This window comes from Rousettus aegyptiacus, unplaced genomic scaffold (assembly GCF_014176215.1).
Source record: "Rousettus aegyptiacus isolate mRouAeg1 unplaced genomic scaffold, mRouAeg1.p scaffold_m13_p_9, whole genome shotgun sequence".
Lineage (NCBI taxonomy): Eukaryota > Metazoa > Chordata > Mammalia > Chiroptera > Pteropodidae > Rousettus > Rousettus aegyptiacus.
In genome coordinates, this window is record NW_023416312.1 from 82,347,680 (window position 1) to 82,373,724 (window position 26,045).

Below are 26,045 nucleotides of genomic sequence, written 5' to 3' on the forward strand. Positions count from 1 at the left end.
CAGGTTTAGCCACAAAGCCCCAGGTTTTTGAACCCTTGTCTCCGTTTGCAGTAAATGTCCTTTCTGGGCCCCTGCAGGACCAATTCAATTCTTGGATAGGGGTACACACAGGTGTTGTTCCAGGTAAAGTGAAGTCTATTCCATGTTTATGTGTTCATTCATTCAACAATGATTTACTAAGCACCTACTGTGAGCCATACTTTATGCTAAGCTCTGGAGACATAACCAAGAGCAAGATATTAAAGCAAGGTTCTGGCTTCCAGGAAGCCACAGACAACTAGGCAGACAAGCAAGGAACAGTCTTAGAAGGGCCAGGAAAGCCTTATAGAGACAGGATCTTCCTTAGAGGAGGGAAAAAGGGTCAAGCGCTATGGGCAAAAGGCACAGCATGTATGTTACAGATAGGTCCAGAGAGGTGAGAGAAGTTCAGTGAACTGAAAGAAGTGTAGAGTGTGGAACAGGGAATACAACGCTGAGAAAAGTCATGCATTTGGTAGTAGCTCCAATTTCCTTGCTCTTTAATATGTAGACCTTTCCTCCTTTCACCCAACCCGTTCCCTTTCAAAGAGAGCAGGATTTACTTTAGAAGAATCAGGTTTTATTTAGTGATGTGAACATTAAGAATTTGCCTACGTGATTGAAATATTCACAAAAGACTTGATCATTCACACTCATACACACAGAGGAAGTCTGATGAATTAAAAAAAATGTTCCTTTAGCCATACAAACTGCTGTCAAGGACAGCAAGGTGTTTGCCCATTCCACCAGGGGACTTCAGTCTTCATGAATGTTGAATAGTTTGGCTACTTCATTGAGATCTTCATGTTGCTCGCCATCCTTAATGATCTGAGGGAGAGAGGAACAGTAGATCACTAAATCACTCTGTATGCATTCAGGCCCAGCCACACCAAGGGGCAGCCCGGGCCAGTCCTCACATCACACCTGAAGAGAATTGTGGGAACAGCTTTCTACTAACGCTAAATGGGCATGTGCTGACTCCCAGGCCACCCAGCAAGGTTCTGAGTGAAAAAGAAACATTCCTGAGCCAAGGCTATACCTTTGTTCTGCTCAGGCACAATTTGACCTGGGTGGACAGTGCATAGTAGGGCAGCTGATGAAGTAAGGAGCGTTTTCCAGCCTGCACCCCCCATCTTCCTGTAAGAGCTCTGATAGGCACCTACCTTTCTTGCTATGGGCATTCGGTTGAAGATATTCCACAGCACAATCCCTACCACCACTTTGTCCCTGAGGTAGAAGATGACACCTTTGCCATAGTCATCCCCCTGGGCTGGGGCTTGGGGAACTGCAGGATTGCTGGGAAGAAGGGTGATTTCTGAGGCTTCAGACTCTGTCTCACTCTCGGACCGGATACCAGTCCCTGTGGCCAACCCCCAAAACAAAGTCAAAGAAAACAAAGTTATTATGAGTTTGGGAAATTTAGAAGGAAAGTGTCTTTGGACACCTGCTTCAAGCTGCTTCTAGATGACTTGTTTTCCTATGCCTCCTCAGTAAATGCTGGCCTTCTTCAGCTCCTCTCCACTGATTAAGGCACTGAAAGCTCTTCCTTGTCAGCTCCTGGGCACTGCATCAGTCTGACGCCAAACTTCCCTCTCTTACTATTACATTTTAAACTTATGCTATGGATATTTCCTGGTATCTGGATTTCTTCAAACTGCAAAAGACTGGCTCTTGTCCTCTAAGAAACATTCTAGAGCTGCATGGTCCAGTACAATAGCCACTAGCCATATATAGCTATCCTAATTAAAATTAATTAAAATTTAAGATATTTTAATTAAAATTAGGTAAAATGTAAAATCCAGTTCCTCATTTGCACTAGCCACATTCAAATGCTAAATAGCCACATGTGGCTAGTGGTTAATGTATTGGACTGAACAGAGAACAATGCTATCAAAGCAGAAAGTTCTATTGTATGGTGCTGCTAGAGAGACACTCTGGATAAAGCAGGAGAAGGCATTTCCACATGGAAAAAAAACATAGTGGTGGTATTTATTTATGGCAGGGGGTGGTGGTATGGGGAGGGGGCACCTTATTTTCTGAGAACAACCAGACTTCAAGTAATACTGCCCACTGGAAAGAGTAGTGATCTGGAGTTTTTAAGTCCCTGAGTTTTTTTCCTGAATCCACTTCCCATGGGAGGTAGAATTAAGGAGTAGGTATATGTAATCTACTGGATTGCACAAGGAAAGAACCTGCATATCCATATAATGTCTTGCTTTCTCCTCAAAGAGCAACTTGCCTTTGAAATGCCTCTGATAAGAGGACATAGAGCTTAAAAAACTTCAGCCGAGGCCATGGAAGGGAGAGAGAATAGGCCTAGGAATTAATGAAAGAGACAGTTGTGGGAGAGAAGTTCATTCTAAGAGGTACCTCCTGTCTAAAGAAAACATGGCATGAAGGTCTGCCAAATGAAATTAGAGACAGCTCAAGAATTACTTGGACCAGTTCCTTACTTCCCAGAGCCCATGGAGGATAGCAGGTCCTAAACTAAAGTTCTCAGGCCTACAGGTCTAGTTCTTAAAATTATCAGGAAGAAACAAAACAGAACAAAACAAAACAAAAAATCTAAAAAGTTCAGGTTTTCTTCATCACACAGGTCTTCCTATTCCCTAGAGACAAACTAAACAATGGAGTCATTGATCTAGCCACTGTCCACTGTCTAGGATGGAGACCCACAGTATCTAAGCCTATGCTTTGACCAGGGTTTTTGATTTTGCCAGCTCTCAGACCACTAAAGAGTGAGGGCTTTGGGTGTGGTTTATTTCAAAGGACACACAAAGAGAGACTTTCACCAATAGTACCCCACCACTGTCCAAGAAAGAAAGCCTTGTTCAGATTTTGGACCACTGCTTTTCAACACTCTTCCAACAGAAGCATTGGTTTTCCTTACCTGACTGCTCTGTGGCAGATTTTGGGTTGTCTTGTGCGGTTGCTTTTGCAAAAACCCCAACTGTGGGCAAACTACTGTCCACAAGACCAATAGCTTCATAGCCAACATCAGGGCCCAAATCACTCCTAAGGAAGGAGAGAGAAGAGGATATTCTGTCATGGGACTGTAAAGAATGACATTTTCTCTATGATACTGTACTTCCATGCCAACCAAAGAACTCAGTATGTGCAACAAGAAGACAAATGCCAAATTGATCTGTTGCCTGCTAGGGCATCTGGGGACAATTGTGAGAAAGCATGATTATCTCAAGCAACTTTCATTTTCCTTAAGAAGCCATTATACATATCATATATCCATACAATGATCTACCCCTTCAATTTATTCATGCTTTTATCTTATACCACATTTGGGGAGTGATGGGTTCCCCACATTGACTGTTCACTACTTTCCTTTAACTTATCCTAAAACTACCTTTTAGAAGCTTTAAAGAGTGTTCCATATTTATGAAACTCAGAATCTGAGATATTTTATAGTTTCATTAACTGACAGTATTTCCTTTTAGCTTTCATTTTTCAAAGCCAGAATGATTTCTATAAAGAGGTACCTTCACCCACTTGGTCATTTTGTTTTAACTGTTCTTCTTGGAAACTTTCCCTATCATCATCATGCTCTTCTTAATATGCTAGGAACTTCACAGAATATTTGCTGCACAGACACACCATCATTTTTGTACTCATATAGGCTATTTGAGCTGTTTTGTTTCTGGTGCTCTACATTTTGTTATCCTCTTGGCCACAGAAGCTCATTAGACTGGTGACTTCAGGGAACAGTCTACGATGACTTCTTGCTTTCTGTTCCTGGGACCTAAATGATAATTCTATAGCTATGGACTATTTTTTTCCCTAAATGTATTATCTTCCATGTATTGACCCTGAAATCCATTCATTTTTACTGCCCACTCATAAAACTGTGGGTGATCATCATAAAACGTGCTCCCATCAGCTGAGAATTTCCCTGCTTTGAGGTTTCTAAAATCTTGAAGTTTTTATGTACCTCATCTTTCAAATCAACGAGATAAGAATATACCAAATAAAGCCAGCCCCGGTATTCTGTAATGTCCATTGCTAACATTTTGCTATCCAGAGTGCTCCTTATATGCCTGACTTTGAACTCCTGATTTTAATGGTTACATATAAGCAGTGTGCCTTTTTGTCAGCATATCGGGCTCATTGAGATTAGCAGCAAAGAACAAATGAAAATATACTGCTGTCTATACTTAAGAGTACACTTTTGTACCACCTACTATAGTTTGAGCTCTAAACTACTTTACCAGAAGTGCTGGTACCCTCTCCATTCATTCACCTAGTCTAACTTATGCCAAATGGGACACTTTTACCAGAAGGCCACTCTGGGGTAGAATGCATGGACACGATATAGAACTTTCCTCCTCTCTGTATAAAGCTAACTGGCCCACAAAGAAATCGAACTATAACTCTGGTTCCATTAATTCTGTATTCTAATCAGTTGAGTTCTCAAGGCACAAAACTGTTACCAGAACATTGACTGATGCCAGTAAGGCTTAGCAGCTCCAGTCATATTTTCTCCAGCCAATCTTCCACTCACAACAGCGTGGTCATGGTGCTCTACCCGTCTCCTACCCAACTTTATATCGTAGAAGCATGCGGCATCTCCTGCCTTTGGAGACAAATACATTTCATGAGCACATGATAAAAAAAAAGCAAGTTAAAGACAGAACATAAACTTTTGGGGCTCAAAAAAAATGCTTGCAATGTTAACTAATTAATGTTTTCCACCTACAGGCCAGAATCATATATATACACTATCAAAAACAGTTGAGAGTCCATTAAAAAAAAACTATTCTATGCTTCCACAAACCTAACCTAAACCTTGTATGCTCCAGCTCATACTTCATCTCATCCTTCCCTGAACAGAAAAAAGGATATCTAATAACCATGATTTGCAGAATATTCTTTCTTATGTGTGGAAACCAGTTTTTAGATGTGACTGCCTCTTATCTAGAAATATTTTCCAATATAAAACTTTTTGGTTGTTCAGCATTTATTAATTTGTCCAACAAATATTTATGGAGTACTTATTCTGTACAAAACATTATACTGTCTGGGTTGCTGAGACAAACCTGACACAGACCTTGCCTACAAGGAGTGTATAACCTAGTTGAAGAAGGTGAAGCATTGCTCCTCACTACAGTGCAATGTAAACAAGCAATGTGCAATGTGAGGGGTACAGATTAAGTGAGTTCAGTGTTTCAAGGAGAGAAAGAACCCACATCCAGAGGTGAACAAGTCCAGCTTCACAAAGGAGGAGGTGTATAAGCTCTCTAACCCTTTGCTCACCTTTGTGGCTATTTGGACTACCTTGCCCACAAGGAGTGTATAACCTAGTTGGGGAAACATACAAGGCTATAGTATGGAGCATACAGGATTAGGTTAGGTTTGTGGAATAGTTTTTTTTTAATGGAATCTTAACTGTTTTTGATAGTGTATATATGATGCCCTAAAAAATCCAATATGTGAGCAATAGTGAACTATGAAACCCACTTAATGGAATATTATACAATTATTAAACTGTTAATTGAAACTGAAGCAATGTGGAAAGTACTTAGCATTATAATGTTATGTAAAAAAGAGAAGAACGTGAATATTTATACATAGTATGCTTGCTATGACTGTCTGCAATAAAGAAAAAATGCCTATGTGCAAGAAAATGAAGAGAAGGAAATACACCAAAAATATATAGTGATTGTCCAGGTGGTTTTCCCTCTCTCTCCTTCTTTTCTACCTTCAATATTGAGTGTGTGTTGCTTTTATAACAAGTTTTTAAAAATCTGGTATGCTTTATTGAAAAAAAAACTGTAAGGGAAAAACACCTTTCAAAGTTCCTATGTCCTTAGTTGCAGAGTCCATAATCAAACACAATACACTTGTAACGATCTATTAATGGGGAAATTACCTCATGGTTTCTACATACAATAATAGATTTTTAAAAACTATTAAAAATAGTATTCAAGGAAAAATGAAAACGAGTAATTTTCCTTTATAGAGAATGTCGAGAAATAGTCTTATCCTCCATTTCTTGGACTCAAGTTCAGGCAAGGAAAACAGATCAGTCTGAAAGCTGTGTACACTCTCACCAACAATAACACCAGAAGAATGCTAGTTCTATAAGTATGCACGGTGTTCATTTCCTTCATTACTAGCTTGCAGTGTGAGACCATACTTGATCTTGTAAATCAAGCTATTCACAAATTTCTGTTCTCTACCCTTGGCCTCCAAATGCTCCAATCCTATTGGGATAAGTTACTGATGTGCTTTAGCACCTCACTGGGCAGACTTGCTCCTAGGCTGGGTACAAGGAACCATGCCTTGTCCTGCTGTAGTGCACTTACCACCCAGATGTTAGAACGTGCTTGGAGCTCTGCATTTACCCGGAAGCCACCAAAATCTGAGTCTATTTCTAGTCCGCCAGTCTTGGCTAGCTCAACATTAGGCTCCAGGCCCACAGCTGCCACTATGTGGTCAGTTTCTACCTGAGGAAAAAAATTAATTTGATCAATTACCACAGTTTCGATGTATACTTATGGACATAGCAACTGTGCATCACGTCATGAAAAACCCAAGCTTTACAAAAAAATCATTGGTTAACTTACTCTGGTAAAAAGATTTTAAGTTTTATTTCATAAAATGCCCTCCTTCACATACCCATAACCCATATCATCTGAACATAAATCTTTCACCCTTGTCAGGTCTTGAAAATCCTTGATAAGACAGGAAGAGATTATAGGAAAGTGGGTCATAGGCATCTACTCTGGCTCTTACTTACCATTTTTGTTTTAATTCAGGGACAGTTCATTCAGAAAATCATGACAGGTTAATGGTGGCTGCCAAGAAAACTAATGTACTGGTAACAAATGAAGAAGAATAAAGAAAAGGAAGGGGAGGGCTAGAAGGTCTTCTAGTAGCCTGTCTCCCCCCTTCTTTACCTTCCGGCCGTCTTTCAGCTTGATGAGTAACTTGCCACCGCTGACACCGACTGATTGCACAATAGCATTGGGCAGCACCTTAACACCCTCTGTGAAGGCAAATGAGACCTGAAGCTGAGCCTGTGAGCCTACCACCTTCATGAAAAGTAGGGAAGCTGACTAGAGGCATCTCCTGTCATAAAACCAGTAATTATCGGTATGCAGGCACCCTTGGAGAGCTGCAAGAACCTACATCCACAGTTCATTTTCGGCACATCTGAGAATTTGGTGCATCAGATTCAGAATACTTACATGAATCTGACTAAGTAGAGAATGGGGGAAACATTTCCTCTGCTGGATGACATGGCTTATGTCAAAGGAGTTCCCAAAGAAGCCAACTTTGCATGAAGCCTATCTCAGAGAAAAGAGTGGCCAGCATATGGAAAGAATCTCTCTACCTCGTCTGACTTTTTCCATGGTCCAGTTGCTGAGGTATTCAGGGAGGATCTTTCCCATATTTCCTTTCTCAGGGAAGAGCTGAATCACTTCAGTGCCCAAGGCTCGAGCTAGGAAGAAGAGACAGAGTAGGCATAGCAGAAAGCAAAAGCCAGTCCTTAGACAGAAAAAGAAGCAGCAGGCAGCCAGTTACTACACACAGGGCAATGCTGTGACCCAGGCCAGAGCTCCTATTTGTGGGGCACTGGGGCAGCAGGGCATTCACAAGGCAAATACAACAGGTGCCAGAACTGTCATCCCCGGATTCGACCATCACCTTGGGCTTCCACAAGTGCCTTGAAACTTCTGAATAGTAAGCACCCTCCTGAGCAGATGCCCTGATTTCACACAGCTGAGAAATAACATTAAGAAAAATGGTTGCCATGAAACATGAAAACTGGTAACTTATGGATCTGTCAAGACACACAGAACCATCATGTGTCTGAAGGAAGTCTTTGACTTCTATGGGGAGCAGCAGTTCTATGGGGAGCAGCAGTTCAAAGATACACACAATTCTGTAGTCTAAAGTGTTCTTACTATCTTAATAGCTCACTTTATTTAATATTTTATTTCTAAGGAGTCTTGGCCTACAGGCTAGAGGAAAGGAAAGAAATCATTGCTGCTCAATTGCTCAGATGACAGCTTTGTGGTCATTAAAGAATTCTTCATCAGAACTAAGATCAGTGCTTAGCTTTTCACCATATAAACCTTAATCGAAGTCTTTCTACTAATCCTAACAAATGCATCCCTGGAATTTGTGAGAGGCCCAAAAAGCATGTAATATCAGAACAGAGAAAGAAAACTGAGCTCACCCTCCAGTACTCACCCTTTCTGCCAAGAGCACAGGCCAGTTCACTACCAAGGAAGCCCCCACCGATAATTGTAATTGACTTGACTTCACGGGAAATCTTCTCTAAGGTTCTAAAGTCTCCAATCTGCAGGATCACAGCAGTTTAGTCCATTGATTTACCAAAGCGGCACAGGATAATAATACCAGGAAATATTTTCCGCTGTCTTTGACTACAGTAATTTGCACATAAATTCTTCTTGTAAAATGTGGCTCAATTATAGCCCATGTGATATTGACGTAAATTTCTTTCTCCACTGTAACGCTCCTTCTAGTGACAATGGTTCTCAACTGGTGGTGGTGGTGGTGGGACGGCGGGGGTAGACAGTTTTGCCTCTTCACCCCCAGGGGACATTTAGCAATGTCTGGAGATATTTTTGGCTGTCACAGCTGGGGGTGAGAAGATGCTGTTTGCTTCTAGTAGGTAAAGTCCAGGGATTCTGCTAAACATCTGACAATGCACAGGATGGCCCCTCACAGCAAATCCAGCCCAAAATGTCAGTAGTGCAGAGGTTGACAAGCTTTGTTCTGTCAAGAGCTTAAAGGATAGTATGGATCTTTTCAAATACCCATAAGAGTGGATGAAAAACTTTAGCAGTTTTCATAAGCAAAGCATGGTGATACGAATAACCCCTCCCCTCCTTCCTCACTTCGGTACTCTTAACTTTTCTCCCCAAAGTCTCCACAATAGAACTTGCAATGAAAAATGCTAAGAGCCTATGAGTTCCAATGACTTAAATGCATCAGGAAAAAACAACTATGAAAGGGTGATTGGAAGGAACTGTAGCAAGCAATAAAAACATCAAATGTATTTTTCTCCTAGGAGCTTGAAAACACTTGAGTGAGGTATGTGAGATGCAGAGAGAAGTGACTTGCTCAAGGCAAGATAACCAGTCTGTAGAAGAGCCATAAACAGAATGTGAGTCTCCCAATTCTCAGGTGGGTACTTGGGGACCACAAGATTCTGCCACCTCTTCAAAACTGACAAAATGAAAGCACTAAAGCAGGCAATTACCTTTCTGAAAAGTGTTGTTCTACTCTTCACCTCTGCTCCAGCTCTATCAATGGCAGACAGACTTCTTGGAGTGCCTCCTGGAAATAAGACGAGGAAAATCCTCTAGTTTGACAAGCAGGAACTAGCCCAAACAATCCCCCGACAAAGGTGGTGGTGTGGTGTATGTGCTCCCGCTGGTGCTACAGCAGCAGCAACAGGACAAGAGGCTTTGTTTTACTTCAACTCCCCTTACAGCAGGTTTTGAGAAGCAGATTTGAGAGTCTCTCTTCAAAGGGCCCGCCTTCCCGACAGATGGTTGCAAGGCTTCACTTTCTGCTTCCCAGTTCTCTTCTAGTTTCTCATGAAGATACACCAGATAGCATAGATATGTTTGTTTAAGCAACTGCTTTGGTCTCCTCCCTTTGATTGCTGATTAGAACTGGCAATGAAGCCACGAGGTTATATCACTTTCAGGAGAGAGGGCAGAGGCTAAGCAGGGTGAAAAAAAAGGCAATGCTCTTTAATACACATCCATGACTTTACCAGAAGGAATGTCAAGGATAATCAGTAGGGCTGTTGATGGGATGCCAGTAGTTAGCTGAGCTTTGCACTAAGACAAGACACCCATTTTAGAGAGTCTTAGTTTCAGTTTTCTTAAGATTAAGTAAAGCCTTCTATACTAAAACTTGAATCAACTATATCAAGGAAGAAAGTCACCTCCAGAAATACTCACCTGTTGCAATCAAGCACTTTTCATAGGTTATTTGAGAACCATCATTAAGTTTCACCATGTTGCCTCTCACATCCAGCTGTATTACCTGATATAGTCACACACACATATACAGAAAGATGTAGAGATGAATTAGCTTTTAAAAAAATTTTATTGATATAAATCACTTAACATAAAATTCACCATTTTAAAGTACACCATTCAGTGGATTGTAGTATATTCACAAGGTTGCGTAACCATCGCCACTATCTAATTTGAGAATATTACCATTACCCCCAAAAAAGAACCCCATACCTCTTAGCCACCAGCCCAATAAGAATTAGTTCTCGACCTAAGGTGATCAATCTTTAAGAAACCACTTCTAAGTAATCATTGGCACCACAGCTTCTGGTACCCAGTTTCTTCAGATGGTCCTTATTCCCTAAGCAGCCAACATTAGAGCAAGTTCCTACAGTCCCAGAGTTTCTGCCCAATTTGTGGAAATGTAGAACAGGGACAGACTTTTCTGCCTGGGGTTTTGGAACCCTGCCTGACTTTTTTTTGTTAGCGACTCTCCTACATCATCCCCATTTTTGCAGGATGCTTTCTCCAACTTCTAGCACTAACTAAAACTTAGTCCCCATCCTCTCAACAAGACGGCTCATTTTCCTACACTCCTTCCCATCAAAAGGCCAGGAGGGGGTGTTGTTTGCTGCTGCTTCCAGGTTCTTGTACCCTCATTCTCCTTTGAGGGACACCAATCCATATCCCTGAATCATTGTTATCCAGCCACATTCTGATCACTCCTCCTCATTCACTGAAGACCTTCAAATCTGGCTCATACTTTTCCTTTAAGCCACATCCAGAATCTTATCTTTTAACCTCTACTTCTACCTCAGATATCCCACTCTTTGGTCACAATTCCCCATCCTTCCAGCTTTCTCTCAGTCCCACTGGCATCTATGCTTATTTTTGATTGTCTCTGTTTACCCAGCAGGCTATTCCATCTCAACCTGGCCAATGGTAGATCATCTAAACTCTTCTCTTGCCAGCATCCCTAACTGCATTCTACTCTACTCCTTCTTATGATGAAAAGGTTGAGCTTTGGAGTCAGAGAGGCTGGGGTTCCAGTCTGTGCTCCACTCTTTACTAGCTGTGAGATAATTCATTCAAGACATATTTATTAAGCACCTACTATGTTTCAGGTACTGTGCTAAGTGCTGGGGACACAATGGTGAGAAAAACAGATACCGTCAGAGTCTAGTAGCTAAGACAGACAACTTAGCAAGCACTACAATCAAGCACGAGAAATCAAGAGTGAGAAGTGCTCTGATGAGAGCAATACAGATAGCTCTAGGAACATATGACAGGAGAACCCAATTGAGCTTTCCTGAGACAATGACGTACCCAGAAATCAGATGGATGAGTAGCTTCTTTAGCAGACTTTGATTTGTCCTGTGTAAGCTCCCTCTTCAATCCAACCCCACTACTCAACCCTCACACTGTTCACTCTCAGTAACCACCCGGTATCCTAGTTTATTGCAAAAACAAGTCAAGCCATTAGATGTGATCTTCCTCAGCTTCCCATAAGGGTTCCCACCTTCTGACCCCTGAATAAAAACCTTACTTCATTTCTTTCAGCTTCTGGCATTAAGTGTCCTCTTTGTTCTGTTTCTGTGCCTGACCCCCATCCCTTCTTCTCTCTCCCAGAACCTTCCCCTATTAGTCACCACTTATCATCTTCACCTCTCTCCTGACACCTTATACCGGCTGCCCATTAACATGCTTAATTAAATCTGTCCTATCCTAAAAGTCCCACTTTTGATTCTGTGTCCTCCTCAAGCTTTTGCCTAATTACCATCTCCCTTCTTTCATTTAAACTTTTTGAGAGTTTATCAATTTTTTTCTTTTTCTAACTTCACAATGATATCTGAATTGTTATATCAAATGGGTCATTTTACAATTCTTCTTACCAGATTCTCTTGCTGCAGTAACACTGTGGATCACACTCTCCTCCCTAAAACTCTCTCCAACCCTAGACCCTATCCTGGGCTTTCCTTATACTGCCCTTTAACTTCTTTCCTACTCTCTTTAGTGGACTCTTCTTCTTAAGCCTACCTAAAACTTGGATTCCCAGAGTTTCATCCTTGCCCTACTCCTCTTCTGAGTGTAGAACTTGTCCTTGGGAGGCTTCACCTACTCTCATGGTTTCAACTCCTACATGTACATGGAGGATTCCTGAATCTCTGTCTGAGACCAGACCCCTCCTCTGAGTGTCAGTCATATACCCAACTTCCCACAGGACATTTGCACAGATATTCTACTTCACACTTAATAGCCCAAACTGAAATTTTATTTCCCCCTTAAACTAGATCTTACTCTTGTAATGTCTCTCTCAGGTGGGGATACTTCAGTGCCTACCACACAAGGTAGAAAACAGAAAGTCATCTTTCCCTCTTCCTTCTCCCTCAGGTTCCACCTTCAATCAGTCACCACACCTATCAAGTTTGCCTTGTAAGCATGTCTCCAGTGTTCCCCACTCCTTACCACCTTGCTGTTGGGAAGCTATATACTGATGTTAGTTAGTAAGAGATTGGGCTCTGCAATCAGAATTCTGCAGCCAGAAGGATCTGGGCTCAAATTCTGTCTCCAACACTAATTAGCTATGTGATCTTGGGCAAGTTACTTAACCTCTCTTTAATCTCTGTTTCTGTCTCTATAAAATGGAAATAATAATAGTATTTATCTCATAAGATTATTGTGAGGATAAAGTGAGATAATACATGTTAAGTGCTTTAAAACTGTGCTTACTACACCATTATCACCACTACTGACCTAGTTTGGGCTCCCATCATCTCTCACCTGGATTATTGCAATAGTCTTCGAAATGGTCTATCTCTAGTCTTGTCCCCCTGAAACCCATCCTCCTCACAGCCAATAAGAGCATTACTGAAAATTCAATCCAACTGTAGTATATATTTGTCTAAAACTCAACAGCTCCCCAGTGCCTATGGGATAAAACTCAAGCTCTTTCACATGACAGAGCTCTCCACAATCAGGCCCCTGCATGACTTCTCAGTTTCATCTTTTACCATTTCTTAATTTGTACTTTATGTTCTGTCAGGACCTAGCTGTTTGTGTTTCCCTTGTGCATTTTCTTAATGCTGTTCTTTTTAACTTGAATGCTCTTCACTTCTAATGCCTTCATTCCATAAGATATCCCATTCTATAAGACTTCTTTGTCCAGGAATCATTCCTTGAAACCATCAGTACACTGGGCACACTTTCCAGTAATTCCCACAACACACTGTGCCTATCTTTCTTGCTCCACATTTATGTGTTATGATTATTTGCTCATGTTTCTGTCTAATATGATTAGTTTTTAGAGGGCAGGGCCTGTGTGTTTACATATAGGTGATACTTAATGCATAATGTCTCATTACCAGCTTATCCACAAACCTATATCCCACTCCTCTGCATAACATCTTCTTATAGAAGAAGTGGGTCTGTCCCTATCGTAGGTCAATGCCTCCATTTGTGGTCTGCATCCCATCTCCTCTGGGCTTTTCTCCTTATAACCAGTACCTCTCTACTGGAACATTGCCATTAGTTTACGAATACACTGTAGTACCTCCCATTAACAAAAATAAAACATAACACAACAAAGCAAAACCCTCCCGGGATCCCACAAATGCCCTCCAATAACTGCCCCCATTACTCAGGCACTGACAATATTTTCCATGCTGACATTATACCCGAATTGTTTTACTACCCTGAATAATATACATTTGTCAATATCTCATCATCCATAATCCCAAAGAAATGTTAGTGTGGAAAAATAGGAAGAAGAAAGAAGGGCAGAGGAGCAAATCAGGAGAGGGAACAGCTTCAAGGTCACGGTCCCAATGATTTGACTCCCCTGGGACAGTTTAGTTAGCATGCTACTCTAGGGTTTCAGATCAGTGCTCTCCCCAAAAAGATATACTAAGCAGTGTAAGTTGGTAATATTAAACCTAAAACAACTCGATCCTTCTTTGATGAACTACAATGGCAGGACAGACATAAATGGTACTGAGAATACAAGTCACCAAAGTCACTTCCCACATGGGCATATACATGGAGCCTGACAAAGGAAGCAGCATACTAGCCCACCTTCTTCCCGGTGAGGACAGCTACACCACCATTCTCAATGTGAGGCAGGTCCTGAGCAGAAACATAGAAAGAAGGTGGCTGGAAATAGATGCTGCACAGAGAAGAGGAAGAAAATGTTATTAATACCTGGAAGTGCTATCAACTTCCTCCTATAGCTTTAGTAAAATTGTTTCCATTGTGAAAAACTTTTGGGAACATTTTCCAAAGTAAGTCTTCAAGGCGACTAAATCTTGGTTGTGACTTACTTATACAGAGGTATTTTACATCAGTGATTCTCAACTGGCGGCAATTTTACCCTCCTCCCTGGGGACATTTGGACATTTTTTGGCTGTAACAGCTTGCAGGGGAAGGATGCTACTGGCATCTAGAGGGTAGAGGCCCAGGATGCTGCAAAACACTAATGGTAGTGCACAGACCACCCCCATGACAAAAGAATCATCCAGTCCCAAGTGTCAATAGTGCCAAGATTGAGAAATGTTGTTTTGGATTTAGATTCTTTTAAAAACTAGAACAAGAGGACTGCCCAAGTAGCTGGTGTTCAGACATCCACCAAAATGAGCTGTCCAGAATGGTGCTGGTCAATGGACAACTAGGTCTAGCTCCTGAGATGATTTTGCCTCAAACAGTAAACAGTAACAATGAGATAATAATTGAGGGGTAGCTAAGATAATTTGAAGTATACATCCTTCTTGAGAAAGGAACATGATAGCAGGGGTGTGGGATGCAGGTAGATTCATAAAATTTAGTCCAACATCAAAGGGATCATTAAGGAGAAAAAAAATTGGAACTTACAGTTCATGGTACTGAAATCAAGAGATCCAAACCGTCCTTTAAAAGGAAAAGGCTTCTGGACCTGCATTTCTAAGTCTCTTGTACAAACATGTTAATAAAGAGGTTCTTCTTTACAGTGTGTCCACTCTATTCCTACGATTCTAAATGTCTACTACGGTGTAAAAAAAAGTGCCATAGAACAGTGTCTTTTTTTTGCTCTCATGAGACATGCCTAAGCAAGTGTAAAAAAGTGACAACATGGGCCAAGCTGATCATTACTGAAGTCTAACATAAAATTCCAGGAAATAGAAGCATCAGTACTTCGGAGGCAAATATTACACCTTCAGTTGTTCATAGGTCAACTCTTGTCCCTAAGCTATAACAAGTGCATACCATGGCGAACTCCAGTGTGCAGCCATGCCATCTGTCCTACGTACTGTGCATGGTTCATGCAAAATCCAGACATTCCCTGTGCTCAGAAGTTGCTAGTCAGGCCTATTTTACATAAGCAAACATACCTTCTCTCTTTTCCATTCCACTGTCTGAATCGTAGTGTCTTTGTGACATTTGGATCATCTGAAAACCATAATTCTTTTGAAAGAGGAGGTCGCATGTATGGCAGCTCAGGGTCTTCAGATACAATTAGTACCTTTAGACACAACATAATGACACTTATCAGAGCCAAGTCATTTAAGAGGCAGATATCAAAGTGTTCACATTGGCTAAGTGCTTGCAGACTATATCCACCATTACAAGCAAGATGGTGTATGCCTTACCCTGGCTCCAGGATCTCGAGCCCGGATGGATCTGGCTGCAGCAAAAGCAGCAGTGCCTCCACCAATGAGCAGGAATGGAACATGACTTGGTACCCTGAGTTTAGGAACTGGCTCTCCTTCCAGAGCTGTAAGCAACAGAATGGACGTGGTGAATTTTCTTCAAGTCTCAGATGACCCCTTGTCACTATTTAAAAAAAAAAAATCACCTTGCACTTATCTCAATCCTTTACATAAAGCTAGCAAAACACGGTAACTATATTTATCTTAAGAAACTTCACAGCATCCTGATGGGACAAGAAAAGCAAGTATTCCCTTTATTTCGTAAGTGACAAATACTCAAAAAAGAAGTGAATGATTTAGCCAATGTCATTCATTCATCAAGTCTGTCAGAACTAGAACCTGGCTTAAATATTTATCATCTCTAAAATCTATTAGAAAATATATATTAGAAGGCTTCTGCCTTTTGCATTAATTTCCTAATACCCAACAAAGAAATATCAAGTTCAGTTTCACCTTTTGTTAGCAATAAAAGGGGAAAATCCAGTAGGTCAATTGAAGATTATTATAAAATGTTCAGGAATAAGGAGATGTTATTGAAGAAAGCAATATAAATTGCCCACCCAGGGCTGTGGGGCTTATTAAAGGATTAAAACATTCCTCTCTGAAAAACCAAGCCAGTCATGTACAATGGAAGTGCTGGTTAGGGCTATATGCTTTAGGAAAACAAATACATCTTTAACAACTCAAAACCAAAGACTCAAAAGGGGAACAAAAACGGATCAAAAGAATTTCGTCACTGAAAAGGGCCTTCATCTCTTTTCCAATAATTTTCCTTGCCAAGCTTGCTTTTTTTTAAATTTAAAGCTTGCCTCTTAAGAGTCTAATATAAGGAAAAACAACCAATCACAATCAGCACTAATTTTATTCTCAAATCCAAATTCCAGTCAAACACTTTTAATAAACTGCTGCCAGGCCTGGTGTAATATCATAGTTTCTGGAAGCTTATAATCTCATGACATCTTCGTGTCAACAAGATATCCACAAAGCACAGTATCTAAACTGTTTCTAACTTTCCCTTCATATACTGGACCTCAAATCATACTCACCAGATGATGTGGCCCTTTTCTGTTTCTCTTCTGGTGTCAGCCCTAATCCTGAAATTCTTTCATTATATCTTTCTTGGTCATCTTTTATAATCTTATAGGCCTGTAGATCCAAACATGGAGAAAATTTATTTCATCGTATAGTGAGCTCATAGCATCAGTAATATCATTATCTTCCAATTAAATGAGAAACTTTTGTCTACATGAGGCAAGTTCCATGTGAAAATCACTAAGGCAAAATTATTTTCTTAAGAAATAAAAATACTGAATATGTACACACTTAGTGTAGAAAGAATATAGGTTAAGCAAATGAAAGTGTTCTAGTTTCAGATTTCCTCAGGGTCTATGTGAAGAATTTTCCTCATACTGTATTTAATTCTGAAGGTACAGCTAAAAACTTTACATTAGAAGAATAAAATGCTAGGAAGGGCTGAACTTTATAAAAAGGATTTTGGACTAGCTGGCTACTAGCTGTGAAGTCAATCTATATGGTCCAGAGTAGGAAGCCAGGACAGAAGATTTCCTGGTAGGTGAACCAATTTTTGCTGGGTACTCAGATAATGCCCTGAAATATGACCTCCTGTATACTAGTCTGATAGAGTAACTAATCTTTCCCTCAATGGTTTGTCCTTTTATGACACTCAGATTTTCATTAAAGGTTAAACACCTTGCTTAAACACCTGTGGTATTTCAAATATGCTATTTTCTCTATCCTTTCAAATTGAAGAAGGGTACCTTAGCATTATAACTAGTTGTTTTTTTTTAACATATGGTATCAGTTTATTGGAATTTTTTTTAGAATGGTAGGCAAGAATGACTTGTTTTAATTACACTTTTTACTCTTTTGTACCCCACAGGGTCAACAAGACAGGAATTTAAGTGACACTATATCAACTGAAATCTCAGATTATTGATTAATTGGAAGAGAAAGTAAGGACAATCAGAGGAAGTATTATGAAACAGGCTCTAAGAATATTTCTATGAGCCTTTTATAGAGCAGCCCATTAGGCAACATGCTACAATAAGGAACCTGGCCCCTGAAACCTGGACTTAATGCTTATCAGTCTGGAAACATCCAACATATGATATGAATGGATTAGAAAATTAAGTACTGTATGTTAAAAGATAATGGTTATTCCTTGAATATACCACTAAGTTCACCAAATAAATTGAATTCAACTGGTATTAACAAAGTTTTCTTTAAATCTTGTCATCAGGTATTCTATACAAGTCTAGTATTTACCCATACCCAAAACAAGCAAATATGTATGTGTGTATCTTTTAAGAAAGGGACTTTTACTTAAAAAGATGTCTTAAACTGGTCAATGTTAGTGAACAAAAATAAACTGGGGTTATGTTCACATTGAAAGGGATATGCAAAATTAGCCTAGGCCCTCTCATTTCTCCTAATGGCTTCACACATGAGGGAAAGAGCAGACCAAGAAATATTTTGAGGTTTGGTGGGGAAGGACAAGAATAAGGTTTGTCTTATATTTATAATCGTATATATTTATCTATTTAGCTTGTAAGTAAATATTCTAATATAAAAATAAGTTTACAGACATACTAAAAAGTTACCTTTCCCCCAAGTGTTTCTATATTCCCAATTTGCACAGATTTCCAATTAGTGACATGAATACATGTAAGGTAAAGGAAAACTACAAAGTTATGAAAATATTAGTGGATACAACTTTTTTAAACAGATGAATATGGCAGCATTTACCCAACTTAAAAAATTTTAAAGGAAATAGGTCATTTTCTCAGTGAGGCAACATGATCCTATCAATTGAAAAATGGCAAGGGGCCCAAATACTAAACCTCATTAAATATTCTAAAGGCTATTTAGCTCTGTTCACTGACAAATAATAGAACTTAAGGATGTGCCTGTGACCCGAGTAAAAGTCTCTAACAAGAGAGGGAGAAATGCTCACATCCACGCCAATCAGGAGTTCCTGTTTGCAATCTAAGCTGAAGAAATGTTCAAATCAGTGTTTTTCAAACTGAGGTTGCAACCCATTAATAGGCTGTAAAATCAATTTAGTAGGTTATGACCAGCATTAAAAAAATAAATAGAAGAGAATAGAAACTATTGGAGTATATTATACCTATTATGTATTATTTTGAAAATTTCAGTTTTATATATTTATAGTTATATAATGGTTGAAAAATAAAATATATTTCTTCCTGTGGATTGTGGTAAAATGTTTAGAAAACCACTGGTTTAAAGTACAGACCCTTGGCAAACATTTCAGAAAAATCTCTTTTATTTTTGGAAGGTAGATTTGGGGGGAAGATAAAAGGCTCCCAGTTCAGGAATTGCTAATGCAGTCTCTATACTTAAATTAGGAACATGTCCTCCTATGAGAGAGAAAAGTTTCAAAGGAACACTGTTGTGCACCAAATGCTTGCATCCGCCTCAAGCACATATGTTGAAGCACTAATTCCCAATGTGATGGTATTCGGAGATGGGACTTTAGGGGAGTGATAAAGGTTAAATGGAGTCATAAGAGCGAGGCCCTAATCTGATAGGGCTGGTGCCCTTATAAAAAAAGAAGAGAAAGAGCTCATATCCTTTTCCCCATGTGAGGACAGAGGAGAAGGTGGCCACCTGCAAGCCAAGAAGAGTATTCTCATCAGAACCTGACCATACTGGCACCCTGATCTTGGACTTTCAGCATTCAGACTGTGAGGGAATACATTTCTGTTGTTTAAGCCACCCAGTCTGTGACATTTCGTTATAGCAGCTAGAGCAGACTAATACAAATGCTAAACAACTTAGAGCCATAGCTCATTGAATCTGAAGTCTGATTTTAAGTTAACAGTTCTCTTTAGACTAATACCAATTTCAGAGCAAAAAAAAAATTAAGCCACCTCAGATTACATTTTAAATGATTTAAAAACCTAGTATAAAACTATAGAAAATAGTTTGGTAACAGCTGTAGGTAGACAAAAGCTTATCATTTAACCTAAAACCACTATAATATAGTAGCTTTATTATTACCGGTGTTGGATAAACACAGAAGGTGATGAGGCATTTAACTGAATGGCCTGAGAGAAACTTGTGATTCATAGATATTTCTTTTTCTTTTTTGCTATTTTTTAGGCGAGGCAACCCTTGGTTGACCTTAGATTGCAAGGACCTTGTCATCTTACAATCCCTTATTTTTTTTTTATTTTTTATGCCTGCAGCACCTGGTCTTCCTAGGTGATCTCCCATCCAGTACTAACCAGGCCCAACCCTGCTTAGCTTCTGAGATCAGGCGGGATTGGGCTTGTTCATGGTGGCATGGCCGTAGACTCAGATATTTCTAAGGCAGGAGAAAGCGACAGTGACTGGCCCTGTCTTTGTTGCCTGGCATCAAAAGATTTGTTGTGGTCAGCTCTGTGGAGGCCATTCAACTGTTACAGTAACATAAACCACAGGTTTAATAGGTTTAAACTGTCACAAAAATATCAGATGCAAATATTTTAAATCAATTTTTGAATGAATAAGATGGAACTGATGGGAAAAGTAAAGAAAGTTATGAAATGGGAAAAGTTAAGACTCAGAGGATGGTATCTGAATTATAAATGAGAGGCATTTAAGAAAGCAATCTACAGAAACGTGTTAGCTTATACCACTTCAGCCACTAGTTTGACCAAATAAGATATTACGAAAGGGACAGTGCCAAATGAGTTCATTTTGAAATAGAGGCTGGGGGTATGTGAGGAGAATACTGCAATTTCTGACTTTCTGGACCTCCTCAGAAGTATTCAATAAAAATGCCTTTTCTCAATAGTAGAGTTGTTTCCCACAAAACACAAAAATTACATTTTACCTAAAATGATTCAAAATGAATGGTGTTCAAGTTTTTACTTGTTTATTCAATGTTTACTCTTTGAGACTGTCTTGTTAGGTATGCAGCACTAAAGCACAATATAAGTTAGCATCATAAAAAAGAATTATTGAATTGGCAAAAATTTTAAAGAAAGGGTTGATGATGAGGATTTATCATCATTAAATGTATGGCTTTAGATTTATCCAGTGGGACTTCAGCAGTTGGAAAAATGAGATTTAAGGACTCCCTCGTAACTGACAATGTCCCTTTATTAAATACCCAAAAAACACATGCTGTGAATGCTTCATTGTATTCTAATGGATCAAGTTTTCATTAGTGTCATGGTCTCACCCACCCTACCCCAAAATATATTTTAGTGTAAGCATCTTACATAATAAACTCCTGCCCCAGTGACTGTTGCTCCTACAATTAAGAAGTATACTAGTCTGCTGCCATCTTTCCCAGAAGCACCTGTAGACGCTAGTGATCTAGAAGGGTATCCTAGGTGATGACACTGCACAACTGTAGATAAAGATAAGGCCAAGAAAGAAACAAAAGGACATTTTAAAAAGCACTAAGTATTAATGTAGAAACATTCAACACAAAGGCGGGGATGCATGTTTGGTTACCCTGTGCTAAAAATATTTTTAAAATGCTGCTCCAGGATTGGAGGAGAATGTATATTTCCTCAAAGTCTATCCTCCGACAGAACTCACCTATTTTACTCTGATTTGACTCATAACTGGCAAGAGCTATCTACTTTACTTGTGCATGTGGGAATCTGGTTAAGGAATGACAATCTAGATAACTTCAAATAATTTTCATGTTTTTTTAACCTAGTGATTGACAACAATAATTTCACTGTCTTACCAATATAGAAAGAACTAAAATTATAATGGTGTTCAACCATTTGCTCTTAGTAAGTAAAACAGATTCCTTCATCAAGGGTGTTGCTATGTGTTATCTAAGTTGGTTCCTCAACCTTACATGATCCAACTTTAGACCGATCTGCTTAGTCACAGTAAACCTTGCTAAGTTAAATCAAATGGATACAAAATATTTCCTCTGTGACCAACTAAGCTGATCAGACTTCATTTAAGGAGATATAATTATGATATTACTACATATCAGTTAAAAGTACATTTCCTCACGTCACACAAACTCCACTCTAAAATCAGAGATACTAGGCCAACTTCTATAATTTAGTCTTTGGGTGAGATTCAGGAATAGTTTTCCTTTTAGGAACATTTACTATTTTGGATTGAAAACTGTTTTTTTGTTTGTTTGTTTTTAATGTCTATCCCAACCTAGGGAAAATAAAATATTTGACAAATGGGTCAAAATCAAATATTGTGCTAAGGAGCTGCAATCAATTTTGGCCTATTCATATGTTAGCGTGTCATATTCAAGAGAAAAGGTACGATTTTTTGGTAATTGGTCAAACCTAAGAAAACACAGTGGCTTTCAAATAAAGAGTAAAGAGACAAGTGAAAATAACAAAGATAATCGACATGACATTAAGTTTCAGTCATTCCCAAATTGGCTCTCATAAGATATTAGGCGGTAGGCATGCTAAAGAAGACTTAATTGGATATTTTTCAAAAGGAGAAAAGGGAATTAGTTGCAAAAGTTTTAAAGCAGAGTAGTATTGAGTCTATTAATGGGAGCTGTTTGGCAGCTTCTTTATACAAACTGCTTTTCTACTTACATATGCACCAGCACCTATTGTTGATAAGCCCACAAAAAGGACTAACACAGAATTATCGATTTTGCCCCCTGATGCACCAGAGCTAGCCATTTGTCTCGTCATCTGGAGTTCTAGAGGAACATGGCATCGCTGGAACAAGTTGCCTATGGAACACAATTTATTAAGACACACATACAAAAATAAAATAGTTAATACATGTTTATGACTAAATATCAATGCATTGTATAAGTCAATACTTACTGCCTACTGGGCTGCATGATATTCACTGTTAAATGACCAAGAGAAGAATCATCAAAACTGTTCACACAAATACAACAGATATTATAATGTACACTCTTAAACAGGTTAGGCTTTTTAAGAAAAGAGTTTAATGCTACTCATGGAGAAATTTATAGCTTCAAGAAAAGAAATGAAAAACATGTGGGCAGTTATCAAATACTCTCTTCACTTCTTCACTATAAATGAAGTAAACACAGAGAGATGACAGAACAGATATAAAAAAGTTAACTACAAACTACCTGGGACATTATAACAACTACTTAAGGAGTAATTTAAACAGCTGGCTTAAACTTTGCACAAAATAATAAAACCCTGCCACACAATCTAACCAGGACACAGTTCAGTCTTGCGTGAAAGGTAATATGTCTTGGAAGACGGAAATGTTAAAGCTCAAAAGAAAATCAGAAAAATAAAGTTTAAGTGAATATATCTCTCTCCCAAAGAACTGAAGAATTCTGGACTATGAAGTATTTTTTAGAACAACAAAATTTAAAATATCCACCAACTACTTGGCTTAGTTCTCCAAAATAATAAAAAGATTATGTCAATAATCCTCCAGGAGGATGCTGACATTTTCAGATGAAGGAAGGTCTCAGAACCTTCTGTTTGTGACAATCCTTGTGTCACCTATTGACTTAGAGCAGGAGTTCATACATTTTCTGTTAAGGACCAGATAGTAAATATTTTCAGCTTTGTGGGTCATTCGGTCTCTGCTGCATGTTTTGCAAAAGCAGCCATAGACAATATATAAATGAATGGATGTGATTGTGTTTCAATAAAACTTTATTTATGGACACTAAAATGTGAACTTTAAATAATTTTCATGTGTCACAAAATAATCAAAATTCAGCCATTTAAAAAATGTATAAATATCTTAGCTCGAGAGACCTACAAAATCATGTGGGTTTGGCCTGTGGGCTGTAGTTTGCTATCCTGATGTAGAGCAGTATTTCTGAAACTTGCATCAGAATACCCTGGAGAGTTTCTTAAAGCACAGATAGATAGGGCCACCCCCAGAGTTTCTGAGTTAGGAGATTTGGGATGGGGGCTCACAAATTTGCCTTTCTCATAAGCATCCACGTGATGCTGCTGGTCTGTACTTTAAGAACCACTGGTCTAGAGGCAGGTTGATATGTTCCTGGTCTGAACCAGCTTTAAAAGATAAACAGAATGGGCACTAGTAGTAGCATTCCATATGTACTTATAGAGATCAGAAACAAGGATCTTTCCCCCTTGCTTTCACAATGTCAGGGCACAGAGGTGTAAAAATACATACAATACAGATCTCCAGTCTCTTACCTGAAATCCTTGGGAACATGTGTATTCCAGAACTTAGAATTATTTGGTCTTAGGTATATAGTGGATGTATCATATAGTAAGTAATACCTAACAACCCACAGTCACACACATTTATGTTTCTATGACCATTCACACTGAGTTAAAAGATTTCAAGTAGCCTCTCTCCAATTCAGGTCAGGTTTTACTGGCAAATGAGTTATAAAAACTTGATTTTTAGTCTATTTTGATTTCTGAATTATAGGTAAGAAACGACCCATACTCTTAAAACTAAAAATGTATTTTTCTTTGCTGTTTTTTATTTCTTACCTGCTTTAGAATCCTTCATCACCATATGAAATAAAATGGTTTATATTTGGAAATAACAAATCATGAAAATAAAAAAAAACATGTGCAAGGTTAGAGGAGTTTATTTCAATCTGCACAAGCTTTTGATTTTCAGAAGTCCCTAAAATGATGAAACATCAGAAGTAGAAACTGACAACTCTCAGAACTCAAAAAATCAAACTGGGTAGAAAAAGTTTCACGTGGTTTAGTTCAATGAAATCAGTTTTGTTCTCCACCCCACTCCTAGTTTGGTTATTGAAAATGTTTTTTTTTAAATTCTATTTATCCCTCTAGAAGTTCTTAAATCCAGAAATTGTAAGGACTTTGTTTTAATATAATAATACTGTGTTTATTCTGTTTTTGCTTGCTTTTTACAAACTGATAAAACGAAGAGTATAGATTTGGGAAAGTTCAGCAGTTTTTGCCTCAATATGCTCCTCCCCCCCCCAAAAAAAATTCAAAAGTAAATAATTTTTTTAAAAAGTAAATTAGTTAACATTTAAACTGCTGCCTTTAAAGAAATGTGATACAACACTATTATCACTAATAAACCAACTTTTTATATACCCACAAAGTGACTTGAATTTTATAAAAGGTGATAAATATTGTATGGATGTTGATATTTCCCTCCAATTTTCTATTACCCATAAAATCACTCCTATACCTCTCTTGAACCCAGGAGCCTCAAAATTTTAGGAAATTTTAAATCACAACCAAAACATTCCTTCTCACTTGTCTTACTAACGTTAACAAAGCCAACTTACTCCTTGATTTCTCATTATTGCACCAGTCTATTTATTTTAGATTTTCTGCAGTCAGACCACACATGGAGGTAACTTTCTCATATGTAGGATTCAATTCTTTTTTATTTGATACATTTATATGTTTTAATAATATGATTGTCGATTAGCGATAATTGGCACCTCTATAATGTCACATTACCATTTACTTTTAGTGGTTGGAATAATTAAGATCTAGTCTCTTGGCAAGTCTGATGATTATAATACAATATTGTTGTATATATTTACTATACTGTGCAAGGATTCATTTCTTGAATTGTTACACAGAACAGTGCCTAACATGTAGGTGTTTGCTCAATAAATGTTTGTTGAATTAATGAAGGACTAGAAATTCTTCCAAATTCTAGTGATAAGGAGTGACCATTTTGAAGAATTCTTTGCAATGGAGTTTTAGCCAGATCCCATTTATTTCAGGTTGCTTAATAATAAATCAGTAATCTCAAATACCACAGACTAACATGAGAATCGTAACCAAATCATCACCAAGTTCATTTCTGTATATTTTATAATCTCCTGTTTTTTCATAACTCCAGAAAGCATTTTCTAGAAAGGTGCCATACAATTGAAGCACCTAAGAATCTCAAATGTTTTAGAGGTCTACATGCTCTTGAGTCTTGGCTTCTGAATGTCAAACTGATTTTTCTGACATGGATAAAACACAGGAAAGGACAAACCTAGATAATTTGTTCACTGTAAGGAGGGGCCTCTTTATAAGGAATCCAACAACTATTTATCTTTATCAGCCTTTTTTTTTAGCATCAACCACGATTGGAATTTTAGAAGAACCAGAGTAGTAACAACCATAGTAGAGTATGAACCACTCTGAAAAAAGTCACCAAAGGAAAAATAATTTACATGACCAAAAAAAGAAAGAAATTTAACTATTCTGCAAAGTTAAGTCCTTTACAGTACTTGGGCTCAATCACTGAGAATTTACCATGTGTCAGAGACTGTATAAAGTGCTGAGGACACAAAAATAAATAGGACATAATTCATGTATTTAAGTAGTGTATAGTTTAGGAGGGAAAAATGGCTGACATTATTCTGAGTATCAGAAAATGT

At 38.6% G+C, this 26,045-nt stretch overlaps 1 protein-coding gene and 1 pseudogene across 2 annotated transcripts in view; both read right to left on the bottom strand.

Annotated features, from left to right (window-relative positions):
• Positions 1-576: 576 nt before the first annotated feature.
• AIFM1 (apoptosis inducing factor mitochondria associated 1) overlaps positions 577-26,045 on the bottom strand; it is a 32,012-nt gene continuing 6,543 nt past the window's right edge. Inside the window, exons 2-16 of one of the 2 annotated variants that reach the window (XM_016152781.2) lie at positions 22,282-22,424; positions 16,759-16,858; positions 15,653-15,777; positions 15,395-15,525; positions 14,106-14,196; positions 9,978-10,062; positions 9,266-9,342; positions 8,230-8,338; positions 7,367-7,474; positions 6,930-7,018; positions 6,336-6,476; positions 4,461-4,603; positions 2,909-3,033; positions 1,182-1,378; positions 577-846 (exon numbers count right to left, since the gene is read on the bottom strand). In XM_016152781.2, coding sequence (XP_016008267.1) covers positions 775-846; positions 1,182-1,378; positions 2,909-3,033; positions 4,461-4,603; positions 6,336-6,476; positions 6,930-7,018; positions 7,367-7,474; positions 8,230-8,338; positions 9,266-9,342; positions 9,978-10,062; positions 14,106-14,196; positions 15,395-15,525; positions 15,653-15,777; positions 16,759-16,858; positions 22,282-22,424 — 1,736 coding nt within the window. In that variant the 3' untranslated portion in view covers positions 577-774. Of the gene's footprint in view, positions 847-1,181; positions 1,379-2,908; positions 3,034-4,460; positions 4,604-6,335; positions 6,477-6,929; positions 7,019-7,366; positions 7,475-8,229; positions 8,339-9,265; positions 9,343-9,977; positions 10,063-14,105; positions 14,197-15,394; positions 15,526-15,652; positions 15,778-16,758; positions 16,859-20,964; positions 21,096-22,281; positions 22,425-26,045 lie in introns of both variants that reach the window. The other variant, XM_016152782.2, reaches the window with a different exon arrangement.
• LOC118608616 lies at positions 19,936-20,053 on the bottom strand (annotated as a pseudogene).